This window comes from Semicossyphus pulcher, unplaced genomic scaffold (genome assembly GCF_022749685.1).
Source record: "Semicossyphus pulcher isolate SPU_LCO1_2020_fin unplaced genomic scaffold, fSemPul1.0.p SCAF_5, whole genome shotgun sequence".
NCBI lineage: Eukaryota > Metazoa > Chordata > Actinopteri > Labriformes > Labridae > Semicossyphus > Semicossyphus pulcher.
Window position 1 is genome coordinate 18,350,707 of NW_027211726.1, and position 13,065 is coordinate 18,363,771.

A 13,065-nucleotide genomic window follows, 5' to 3' on the forward strand; every position below is an offset into this window, starting at 1 on the left:
ACACGACAGTGAGTTCCCTGGACTCAAATGGCCTCTACTGTCACCAGATCTCAATCCAATAGAGCACCTTTGGGATGTGGAGGAACGGGAGATTCTTATCATGAATGCACAGCTGACAAATCTGAAGCAACTGCGTGATGTTATCATGTCGTTGTGCATAGATGCATTAGTAGTAATTTCAGTCTTCATAACCACCAGAAAAACTCCTCACAGGAGCTTTAAGAATCTTTGTCCAAATTACAATCAAGTTCTCGCGACATCTGAATGACATGAGAGGCGTGTCCTTGTCCAGAAAAGACTCCAAACCAGCTCATTTTATGAAGGTATTATTAACAATGTACAACAGAATAAAGGCATTTATAAATAATATGGATACATTTCACATTTTTAAGACACCACAAAAAAAATTACATGTAACATATTTCAAATAGGCCCTGCACAGGGGTATAAATAGTTGTTGCTTTTACATGACCAAAAAGATTTATTAAGGCCTGAAACCATTACCAAATGTATCTCTGTTGAGCAGTAATAGATGGACAAGTAAACTTTACATGTCAATGAAAGTGTCTTTCTCCTCTTTACAACGAGGAAGAAATTCACTTGGCTCTAATTCAGTTTGAAATCACATTAATGAGAGGAGGAGCCTTTAAAGTTAAAGACAAATTGTTCCACTGTGAAAAGAAAGTTCATTCTTAGTTTTTCTTTAAAAGACATAAACGTGTAGAAAATGATTGACACTGCAGTCTTCTCCTACCCTAAGGTAGATGAGATATGCAACACAACTTAAATTGCAAAACAGCTCTGATCTTGTACATTTTACTGTTTTGTAACTGCCAAATGAACAAATAAATCATCTTAAATACCCCAAAAAGTGCAGAAAGCGTCTGCTCTGGTCTCATGTTACACGTCGTATTTAACTGCAAAGATGAAAACAAATGCAGGTCTTACAGTAAAAGTGCTAATCTCTCTTAAACGTCTGTGAGAATATATCGGCAAAACGCACATCGCCCGTTTGTCAGCTGACAAAATATACATATTTTCCTTGAAGCAACAGTAAAATGTTTTCTCAGGTCCGGTCAGTGCATTACTTTGAACGTTGACGCAGAGTGACAGAAGGTCGTGATCCCGGGCGACATCACAGACATGAAATCTGAACATGTGCTGTGTGCGTACGCTGCTGAGAAAAGCTGCGTGTTCAAAGGCAATCACTCACTCGCTCGCTCACTGCAGACGGAAACGTTCACTGGCTCTGCGATAAATGAAGCTGTTAGTCCTGTTGTAGATGTTCAAGCCAGTGCATTTCCATCGGAGCTGTGAGGCATGTTTTTAATGGCAATGGAAAGTTAGAGGTCTAAAAAACACTGCAGAAGCTTTGCTGTAGAAAATAAAGTCTCGCACTCTATCATACAAATATATACAGACTATGAAGTGAGCTGACAGACGGGAGGGAGGCTGTAAAGGCTCATCCTCCGACGTGTCTCTGAGGCAGGTCATCATCTGAGATGCTGGGATGGGTACAAAACTATGTAATACATCCTTCACAAACAGCAGTCATGAGCTCAAAGTACAAAATAAAACAAAGCCCAAAAAAGAAAAAAAACCTGTATAAAATATAAGCTTAATTTAAATCATTAAATACTGTACATATAACATAGAATTTCAGAGCTACAACAGGTGACCACGGTACCTTTCAGCACATTTCTAAAATGACTCACGAAAACATTAGCGAACGTGTCGAGGGAGGATCCAACATGTTAACGATTGCACTCCTTATGTTTTTTTTCATCAACCGAGCCCAGCTGTTGGTCCATGTGTTGCATATTTAGATATCTAACACCAGGAATACTGTACAAGGTCATGTTGGTAATAAAATGCAGCACAATAGATATCTGAATATGTAGTTTATGGATCCACCTGAGTGAAAACGCCTTCAGCTGCTACTTCCATGTGGACGGAGAGTGTGCCTAAGTGATGCCTGCCAGAGTGGAGTAATGACAGGAAGTAACTGTATGACACTAATTAAACTTCTTGTTAATGTGTTTGGCTAAATTGAGGCAAAAATTCACACGTGAAGCTCGAGGCCTTGAAAAGAGAGGACCTCAAAAGGTTCCACATGTCTAAATGTCTTCTTTGCTCTTCTGTTGAATCCACAGGATGTAAACGTTTTTGTTCTTTTATTTCATCTTTTGCCCCGAAAGGAGCAACCGTTTTTATTTTCTTCAGTGTGCGACATTCACAGCAGTCAAAAAAGTAGCGACTCTGCTCAAACGTGGCCAGCAGAGAGACACTCTGTCTCTCCTGCAGCCACCAGTACGTTAAAACACCGGGCCCGCTCCCGGTTTGGATCTGTACCTCAATTCAAACTCAGCTGGAGCTTGTCCAATCTGCCGTCCACAGGGTGTCCATCAGGCTCCGGGCTGGCTGCCCCTGGCCAGCAGCAGAACAACCAGACTGCAGAGCCCCACGGCGCCCAGCCTCTTCAGGAGGGACACGCTGTCTTTGGGGATGACCACCTGGGCCAGGTCGTTGGTGATGAGGGAGATCTCGTGAGCCACGCACACGAAGATGAAGGTGCTGACCAGGATGTTGAGTGAAGGGTTTCCTGGGATGAGGACGAGAACTCCCTTGGTGTCTGCAGCCAGCCAGATGTGATACTGGCATATGAACAGCTGGGGGAGACAAAGAAAGCACAATCACAAGTGTGTGATGTGATGTGAGCTGATTCCCATCACATAAGGAGCTGTTAAGGTAATTTGTTGCTTTTTGATCGCTGTTTGTATTCACACTGCTAATCCTGTCCACTAATTTTATTACATTATTTAAGCTTTCACAAATAACTTAATTGCAGATTTCTACTAAAAGGCTACATTAATAACTTTTTATCTTTTGATTATTAGCTCTACTACCAGGCAGTGTTTATTTCGTTAACGAAAACTATGACGAAAAATGTTCGTCAACGACCCATTTTTTCCACGACGAAGACGAGACGTTGATGAGATAGAGATAGATCGTTGATAATAAAAACTCTGACAGCAACTATGTTTTGTTTTCCCTTACAAGACAAGACAGGACCTTCTTCGTGGTGGGCTGGCGGACATTCAAAATGCATATTCTCCCCCGCTGTGCGTCTAATCCGTCAAATTACAGGCAACATATTCCTTTAACTGGCTGAATTGGTTGAGGGGCGTGCGGATCCCCCTGAATCCGACCCAGCCATATGATAATGGCCCAAAGTGGCAGCTTGACAACAACGAGAGCAAAACGAACAGGTATGACGGAGGTGGTTATGAACTCAGGCTTTCTGCTTTAGGCTCTCTGCACGCTCACAGAAAAAAGGCCATCTTAGGTCCCGATCAGACAGAGCGGGGGGCGGCTTTTTGTCATTGTTTTCAATCAGAGGGACGCTTTTTAGGCGCTGCTTTTGTGTCGCAGAGCGCCCTGCGTTTTTCCGCTCACTGCACCTTGCGCTTTCGAGGAAACGCTCTGAGCGTCTCGAGTTGAAAAAACTTCAACTCAAAGCAGAGAAGCGCCAGACGTCATGGCCCTTTTCTCTCATTTTCAGTTTACAATATAACGGTTAAGAAAATGACAGCTAATGATTTGGTGGTTGCCTTAACAACAGTAGAAAAGGCGTACTCTTTACTCTTTATTTAACAGTACGCTTCAAAACGCGCTTCTTCCACACAAAAATGAGCGGTCATCAGCTGTCTGCTTCAGTAGGACTGTTTAAATGAGAAGCGATGCTGAATATATGAAAGTTATTAAACGGTAAAAACCAACTCTGCTGCTGTATCAGGCCAGAGATGAATGTGTAGTATGTGCTACTGTAACTGCTGGCTTTACATGCGTAACGGTACGTTACAGAAGCTTCCATTTACACCGTCAGGAAATAATTAATGAGAGGACGGCACTTTACGGCAGATCGAACCTGTATTAGACTGATTTAATTAGATGAAAGAGAGAAAATTGAGAAAATGACTGAAGAGTGATGACTTTATTGACTAAGACTTGTTGAGTGTCCTAAAACTATAAAGGGTAAAAATTAATGTGACTAAAACTAAGAAACATTTCCGTCTTAAGACTAAATCTAAAATAGCTGCCAAAATTAACACTGCTTCCACGTCAGTCTTACCTCCAGGGAGATCTTTCCAAACCATGCAAAGAATGAGCTATAAATAGAGCGGGCGTAGCCGGGAATATTCCTGATCAGGATGAAGGCCAGGATCTGTGGAGGCGGAAATTTCTGAGAGTCAAAGCATGAACACACACTGAGATGTTTTTTTATTTTAAGTTGCAGGTTGAAGTCAAGAAGATGAAACCAGTCAAGTAAGAGTGACCAAGCTATTAACAGCTTCAGAAGGTTTCCCAGTAGAGATCAGCTCTGCATGATGATAGTTCTATTTCAAGCCACGTAAGAGGCAACTCCCTTGTTGTTCACTCATTATCGTCATCTCAAAGCAAATCCACAGATTTACAGACGAGCGATTAACTTGAATTGTAGTTCTATAATTAAAGAAAAAGGAGGGAAGAGATGGACGATGAAAATCCTACCTGGACCACGGAGATGTAAGGATGCATCTCGTTGCACTCTGTTTTGGTTTTGCAGCTGCTCGCCCATATTGAGTAAGTCTGGAATGAGACAGAGAAGTTGGGTTATCAGAGAACTCCATTGAGACAAACACAGGAGCGCAAAGATTTATGTGCCATGGCAGCTGCGAGGTGTGGCAAGTATCCACCCAGTGTAACCAGCTCGTCCAGTGACGTTAAAATTGTTTAAACCCCAGTACCAGTACGAGAACAAGTTTGAGGAGTCTTACTATGAAGAAGACGACAGAGAGGAAAAGGAGCAGGCTGGAAATTTTGGCAGAGAACAGAGCCTCTCCTTTGCCCTCTGACAGCACCTGGCGCTTCTGAAGCACCAGATAGATGAAGGCGAATAACATGCCATGAATCACCGCCTGCGAGAGAACAGAAACACGTTAAAGCTACTTCACAAAGTTTGAAAAAGCTTCACATCTTCTCTGTCACGTATCACATTTCAAAGAACGTGGATTTTTGCAACAGGAGCAAAAACACATTTGACTTACAAATCGGTCCAGCTTCCACCTGAACCACCACTCGTGGATGCTCCCGTTCAGCTCAAAGAGGGTAGAGAGCGGCCAGACGGAGAAGATGTTCTCAAAGAGACGCTGGAGTCACAATGGGAAAACACGGATATGACATTATTAAGGCTTCAATTAACAACTTAAAGGAACAATACGTAATATATTTACTGGAATGTATCATAAAAAGGCCATGATGTGTCATCAGAGATTAAGGAAACATGCTAAGTTGAAATACTGGCTTCTCTGACAACAATGCAGCAGCCAGTATATTCTCCTTCAAAATTTCCAGTCCAGTGCGGGACGTCTGTGTGTTTTGTCCTGCGCGACTCGTTGCTTATCAGGGTTCAGTGTCCTCAAACTGGCAACCCACATGAGCTTCGTGTTGCACTAGAAGCGTAGCTCTGTGTGGGAATAGCTGAGTGCGTGGGTGTGGGTGGTGGAGCGAGTGAGTGAGAGCGACAGGAAGCGAGTGTGCGCGCATGAGTTACGAGAGTGAACGGGGAGTGGAGAGAAAATAACAGAACGGCTGTACAGTACGATAGCGTACAAGTTTCTGTAACAAGAAACGGCCCCCCGGGGGACAACCCCATCTCATACAGTACGACAGTGTGTGTAATAAAGCCACATACTCCTCAAGACTGAAGCCACGCTCCCCTGTCTTGCGTCCTGCTCGCTGCTGTGTGTGTAAAGGGACGGGAGTTAGCCCCGAAGTTAGCGGCAGCTTCGTCCCTCGGGCAGACCGATTAGTCTCCCCTGTGCTTTCCGGCCACAGTCAGAACAATGAAGCAGGAAAGACTAACATTCTAATCTGGGGAGGAGGGGACGGAGGGAGACAACGCTCTCCAATATTTTGAATTTGGACTGCAGTACCCTTTTAGACACTAGCTGTCAATGTTAAATATTGTTCTTTTAAGAGTGAATTTCAGTAAAAACAGCAGTTAAGATGACAAAATAGGTCAATAAAGTATGTTACACTTCCTATCGAAATGTGCTCCTTTAAAACATAACTAATGAAATAATCAGATAAAAGCTGGAATATAAATTCTTTATCTAAAGACATTTCAAAGTTGTGACTGGTGATCTTTTTCAAATCTACCTGGGAAAAGGCAAAGAAGCAGATGAACAGCAGGAGGCCCAGCAGCTTCGCCAACACCCCGAGGTGCCACATGCCGCTATCTGTTCACAAAACAGGACACAGTATCACATGTAGTCAGTGGAACTAAATATGGCGGTATGACCCAAGTGGGTAAAGCAAATACAGTGAAATTCGATTTGCACAAATTCAGACACCTACTGTTTGCCTTCTTCTGCAGGATCTGAGGCCACATGGCCAGCGCGGCGTAGATGACGACAAACCAGAAGGTGACGAGCGGGACAAAGTAATAGAACTGGTAGGGTCTGTCCATCACCACACACAGCACCAGGACCAGGAAGTTAAGACGGAAAAGGACCTGAAGAGGAAACAATATGACAAGTGAAGCAATAATAACTTAATGACTCACTGATAATTACACGCCTGAAAAGTTCAAACGAATTACCAGTGTGTTATGTTCTCAATTATACAGCAGTTAGTCCCGACCAAGTAATTTGCTTGGATAAGAGGCATTTAGAGGTGAGAAGTGATATAGGGTACAACATCACTGGGACTTTTTACTCTGTGTATCACTCCACCTCAGCCTGCGGCCTCGTGCCTACAACCGAATCACACCTGTGATGATATTAAGTACAACATCACTCCCTCTCATGTGATATTGCTTAATTATATGATGGCATTTTAATCTTAAATGATAAAGTATTTGTAATATTAGTAATATAGTAGTAACATTCAGTCTTAATGATGAGATTTGCATCCTCACCTGGCAAACTCTGTACAGTCCAAAGTCTCCTTTGAGCCAGAAGAACGAAAAGTGTCCGTAGCCGGTCTGAAAGAGGTACGCTGCCACCAGAACACGCACGTGCATGTACACTGGAATAAACTGGAAGAGAGAAAACATAATAATTCACCCCTTAAAATTCAGAATTCTCTGCCTCAGAGCAACTCCCAAATGGACGTGTAGAAGACGTATTTTAGACTCACAGCGCTGGCTCCAGATACATGATAGATGAGGATGACTAACTGCATCCAGCCTTTCCACTCATCTGTTTGCTCTCGGTTGAGTAATTTAGTCTGTTTGAACGAGAGAAACACATTGAATTAATTATTGCAAACAGGAAGGTAAGTAGAGTTTAGGGTGTTTTTGCTATTTTTGTAAGAACTCAGATGTCTTTCTAATGTTTCGGCACACAGTTAAAAACCCTCACCTCCTTGCTGCTCTCATTGTAAAACACTCCCAGGACAAATATATAGATGAGCGGGATGAAGAACGTGGAGTGAGTGTAGAACTTCTGCTCCTTCATGAACACGTCCGCTCTGTCACAGAGGTAAAAGTAGCCCATGATCATGCCCATCCTGCAGAGGGCCTGGAACGGCGCCTTTGGACCCAGGGGGACAGCTGCAGTCGTCGGCTTCTTCTCCTCCAGACTCTCCACGTCCGGGGGCACAGGGCGGCGGTGGCGGTTTTTGCCGAGGATGTGGAGAACCAGGAAGGCCACGGCCGAGCCCAGGAAGAATATCGCAGACATTTTCTGGAGGAGGTTCGGGGGTGGTACGGTCTGGCAGCAGGAGCCGTCTATGGGCCTCAGTAGTTTGTTGCACACAGAGTTCATGAGGATCATGGCTCCCTGTCGGAGGATCAAGATGTGAGTTATTAATGAAACTTGAAGGGCCTATTTTCACATGTTTAGGGAGCTTAATGACTAAAAGGTGTCAAGTGTTGTGAATTTCTCCAGCAGATGTCTTCAGCCTGCAGCTACTTCACAGGCTGTAATGGCTGCAATGTAATCCTTTGGGACAAATGTTCCAGATCTTCTTTTAAAAGTGTTGAAAAAAAAACCTGACAGGCTAAAACTATAGCTTCAGAAAATGTTCCTTTTTGTTAAGGAATAAGATCCTTCTTTAACCAGACACAGCCATAAGATCGCTCTTTTTAAAGCCACCAGACTCCATTGACAAAAACGGTAATTTAACCTCATAGAACTCTGGAGTTGCTCATCTACCGAGGCCTGGAACTCTTGGTTTGTTTGTGTATTTGTGTTGTGTTTGATCCGAGCTAACGCTTTAAAACATCAAAGTCACACAATAATACAAACTACCTAACTGGTCTAGCTGGTGGTAGACAAGCAACTCCTGTGTTCTGCAACATAAAACTTGTGTTTTTGTCAATGGAGACTGGTGACTTTGAAGAAAGCAATGTAAAGACTGTTTTATGTTTTTGGGTTTTATCACGCTTAACAAAAAAGTTAATTCACTGTTGTTATACTTTATTTGATGTTTTCAGATCGTTAGTAGAACAACTTTGCCCAACTTTAATTCCCCCAAAGGATAACCGTGAAATACCTAATACAGATTGCACCGGAATATAAGACGCATTGTATTTTCATTTAAAACGCATTAAAATACACACAAATTACAGCCTACCATCTGTTTTCGCCATGTCGAGTTTGTCCTGCTAGCTACCGGTGCTGTAGCTAGCGGTAGCGGTGCGTGTCTGTGACGAAGCCACAGTCAAAACAGCAGTGGGGCATATTGTAAATAGGAGACGTTGCAGCTTGGACACCGGAAAGAGTTTAATGCGGAGGTGTGACGTCACCACTTAACAACCGAAAACTTTAACTAGATTATAGCGCCATCGTCTGGGTAAAATACCGTGACACAATAACAAACCTTTCTCCGCATTTTATACTGGTATATTGGTCACACCAGTATGTAGGACGCAGCCCACTTTTCAGATGAAAAAAAAAAATACACCATATTTTACGGTACTTTTCAGCCATTACAGCCATGTTGCAGCTGCCAGCCGAAGAATCTACCTGAGCATTTACAAACTGATCCAGTGTAGAAAAAAATATTGGAATTCCCCTTTAAATACTAAAAGGACTGTGCTGCCACATTAGCTGAACCCAAACCACTGATTAGAACAATCTAATTTCCAGCAAACAACCTTAAATGAACAGAATTTCTGCGTACCACATTCCTGGTGCCCTCAGGTAGGTGCAAGCCGTCTTCTGACTGGGTGATGGTTTCCAGCGCAGCCTGGCGGGACGCGGCAAACAGCTTGACCCGGGACCTGCCGTTACGCTTGCTGCCGTTGAGAGCGTCCGCCGCCGCATCGTTGTAAAGCTCCAGCTGCTGGTTGGTGATCATTTTCCTGTTGTCACTCAACACCTCCTCATTTACTGGGTCTAGAGGACGGAGGGTTTGGTGTGAAAAGGAGGAGAGATTCAGTCTACATGTTTTAGTGTTCTTATTTGACTATTGTTTGAATATGCTTCAGTGTTTATCAATCAAAAAGAAAATATATGGAAATGTGACCGACTATAGATGACAATGAGCCTAAGTAAGATCATAGTAATGCAAGTTGGATGTTGTGAAAAGACTTGGAATGTGTGAACACTTTGGAAAAATGCTTTGAAGTATCAACTTGTTCTCATGGTAATCCCATTTGACATGAAAGCAGCGATCACATGAGGGATTAATCACTGCAGAGAAGGGAACAGGCAGTGATACGTCACTGACCCCACAGAGATGGCAGATCATAGAGCTCACCTTGCAGGACCCAATAGACCTCTCCGTGCTCCGCCAGCCTCTCCAGGTGCACGGCGATGGCTGTCAGGTTGACTTTGTACTGCTGCAGGGCCTCGCCGCTGCCACTGTGCAGCTTGATGGACCACTACGGTAAATGGATATTAACAGATGATATTACATAACTCAGCCTTGTTTTTGTCCTTTATGAAACGTGCAGCATTGCTAAAGACTCATTAATCAACTCACTGTGGCAGCTCCAATGATGACAACATCTGGCTTTACTGAAGCTTCCTGCAACACATAAGAGACGTTACAATTAGAAAAGCAAACCACACGACGATTTTAAGTTTATGCACATTCCACTGTTAACAGGACTCTGCAGTGTTACTCACGTGCGTCCATGCTATCAAGCGCTCCTTCATCGAATTATTTGCCTCTGGATACCACAGGAAGTCCTGAACACAAAGAGGGCGTAGATGTTTTTTTTTATCTTCTATCAGAGTTTTTTCACAGACTGAGAACAGGAGATAAAAACACATCCAGAAATAGTTTACCACATTAACAGAGGAAGTCTCATCTTCAAAGGAAATGTCCTCGTGCTTCGGAAATAGCGTACATGGGGACAGACAGAGAGAAAGCCTGTTAGTCAGACAGTGTTCCTCTTTTTCCCCTGCTTGTTATGACATCAAAGATAGTTACAAGCGCAGCTGAATTTCAATGCATTGAGGTTTTTTTGTGCAAACCACTTGATAATGTTTGTCAGGCTTTCAAGTAAAGTAGCAGTGAATTGATCATGAATGGTGGAATATTTTAAGATTCCCACTTGTGCAAATGTGATTGGACAGGCCTACATTATGCATGTTGTCATTTTGCCAAATAATCAGAGCTGAATTTTACGATTCCAATTTGTCCCTCCTGGACAATAAAGTTTATCTTATCTTAAAAGGGAATACTTTTGGGTTACAGACAAATGAGTGCAGAGTAAATGGAGGAATGTCGGACATTGCATCATCTACATCTGCACCTTATCATTTTCAGCACTGCCTCACATCTGTAGAATTTTTTACCACGGTGAAAAATGTCCAAAGAAAAACCCTGGCTTAACATGTTGCTGCTCTTCATAAGTACCTTGTTTCCATCTTCTCTTTGCTCAGGGTCAATAATTTTGATGAAGGAGTAAAATAGCTGCCTTATTCGTGAATCACCAACAAAGGCTACCCGCTTTTCAGCAAGGCAGGTTTTGGCTTCACTGTAAGACAAAAATGATGGTGAGGAATCTGAAAAACATACACTTGAACAACAACAGATAGCAATCACTCCTGTGCTTGGTTGTTCTTTTATAACATAATAAAAGCAGATGTTGTTAAACCTTATCTGCCCATGTGACAACATCTTCTCAACTGGTTATATGGCTCATAAATACAGATACAGCTCACTGGTACACACTTGAATATTTGTCCCAAACATCCTGTACAAACAGTAACATTCAGTTAATGTGACTCACATGCTTTTGTATTTGTGCATCATGCAGCCGTACGGCTGCCATACGTTCTCCCCCAAGTAACGTCCTCTGGACAGCAGCCATTCACATGAGTCTCCGCCTGGAGGCAAGACACAAAAATCCTACCAGTAAGACCAGACAAAAAAACACTGCCCTGCCTTTCTCCCATAGTTGCTCTGTTACTCTGAGTGAAACCTGCTGTCTCAACAGTACCCTGGCTTTTCATTCAGCGTATTCAAAGGACTTGTATACAATACAGGGCTCTGCTAGGGGCCACAGTACAAAATGAAGCCATCAGCAGCAATTTAGCTCAACCATAAATCTCGCCTGCTATTCATTTGTGTGCAAAATGAAAGGAGCCATCTGCAACTGAATAAATCCATAGAAACAGGGGGGCATGAGGGGTCTGCAGGCTGGCGAGAGATGTGGGCATTTAGTGTCACCGCCAGCCAAAGCAGCTGCTCTAAGTGTGCACACAGAGGTCTCTGGTTCCCATCCCCTTTCATGGACGATGTCCACTCCGTGCAGCCCAGCTGGGAGGTGGTGGATGTATGCTATAGTAATATTTCTATATGGTTCATCTCTGGGGTAATGCCAGTCAAGCAGAAAAAGATTTCAACCAGCTACACCAGCAAAGTGTGCATCTCGATCACTGCAAATAATTATCTTTTCCGACAACAGTTTGAACTTGGTAAAGAGCAGAGACTGAGAGCAGGCTGCTACAACAAGGTTTCAATAAACACTGAAGCTGGAGTTAGTTTTTAGTGTTAAAACACATTTCTATAAAGCGTTGTTTATAGCGTAGCAATATATACTATTGGCCTCTTATTACTTTAAACCACGTCCTGTCAATTGTTAGCTACATTTGCCTACATGCGGCTCCCCAGCAGTAATCAAGCGTGTCCTGACAGCAGCATGTAAACACAGCTACACGCAGAGTTAGCTTCATTCAGCTAAGCTAGCCAGTCAAATTAAATTAACTCATCGAAACTGAATTTGATCTACTTATGCAATCCTATATCTGCACTGTCAAATGTTTGCGAGTTGTGTGTTTCACCCTTTTAAAGCAGCACTGCATAACGACACCAGCACACAGACACAAACAGCTTGCTAGCTAGTTAGCATTAGCATCTGCTAAAGTGTTTCACGGGCTGCATTAACAGAGGCTCAAATAAACGGGGGGACACTCACCTCCATAATACCGCGAAGCTGTGTGGAACACGACGAGTAGAATAACAACCACCAGCGATATCAATTTGGCATTTTTTATGGTGAAATGTTGATTTATTTCGCGTTTGCCCAGGCTATAGGCCAGGACCGCCATCTTTGCTCCTCCATGACAACAAGCACCTGAGCAACAGTGACGCGGCGACGCTGCAAAGTCTGCCTCCTCAGGCTCGCGCGACACCCCCTCCTCCTTCTCCTTCTCCTTCTCCTTCTCCTTCTCCATCAATACAGCAGGTGCAGATAAGAATAATAGTCGTCGTCTGAAGTGTGGATAATTCCACTAAAGTACCCAGACAGACCACAGTAACTTCAGGATGTTGTCGTGGTGTTCATTGAAGTTCCGTGACCACAATGAACTTACAGCTGAACAAAGTTCAACCTGTTTGATGAGGGCGTACTCACTGTGGCCCTGTGGGTGTGTACTTTGCTTTTACCTCAATGACAGAATGGCATGACTGGCATTTGAAAATGGGAGTTTTGTGTTGGGAATTATCGATGCGTCTTTAAAAGATTAAAAAAAATGCAGTTTTACTTGTCCTGCGAATGCAGTTTTACTTGTCAAGCGATTGTTAGTATGGCTTACCACTCCTAAGCATGCCCCACCCCAT

General features: G+C 43.2%; 1 protein-coding gene across 2 annotated transcripts; it reads right to left on the reverse strand.

Annotated features, from left to right (window-relative positions):
- Positions 1–304: 304 nt before the first annotated feature.
- Positions 305–12,794, reverse strand: casd1 (CAS1 domain containing 1). 2 transcript variants are annotated; one of them, XM_069681828.1, is made up of 18 exons: positions 12,581–12,794; positions 11,234–11,330; positions 10,858–10,978; positions 10,284–10,328; positions 10,122–10,184; positions 9,976–10,020; positions 9,751–9,874; positions 9,172–9,386; positions 7,407–7,826; positions 7,183–7,272; positions 6,962–7,081; positions 6,400–6,556; positions 6,202–6,281; positions 5,088–5,189; positions 4,818–4,958; positions 4,552–4,629; positions 4,133–4,225; positions 305–2,669 (listed from the first exon to the last, which is right to left on the reverse strand). In XM_069681828.1, exons 1-18 carry the CDS (start codon positions 12,678–12,680, stop codon positions 2,406–2,408), a joined length of 2,355 nt encoding a protein of 784 aa, XP_069537929.1. In that variant the 5' UTR covers positions 12,681–12,794; the 3' UTR covers positions 305–2,405. The 2 variants fall into 2 exon arrangements, with proteins under 2 accessions (XP_069537929.1, XP_069537928.1); XM_069681827.1 differs by having other exon boundaries at positions 12,422–12,794.
- Between the last annotated feature and the right edge of the window lie 271 nt (positions 12,795–13,065).

Bases quoted from the DNA above. Each gene is read 5' to 3' on its own strand.
- casd1 (XM_069681827.1), bottom strand. From the start codon at position 12,680: ATGGAGAAGGAGAAGGAGAAGGAGAAGGAGAAGGAGGAGGGGGTGTCG. The intron at 9,387-9,750 runs GTGAGCTCTATG...TCCGTCCTCTAG, and splicing joins GGTCTATTGGGTCCTGCAAG to ACCCAGTAAATGAGGAGGTG. The intron at 4,226-4,551 runs GTAGGATTTTCA...CCGCCTCCACAG, and splicing joins CTTACATCTCCGTGGTCCAG to ATCCTGGCCTTCATCCTGAT.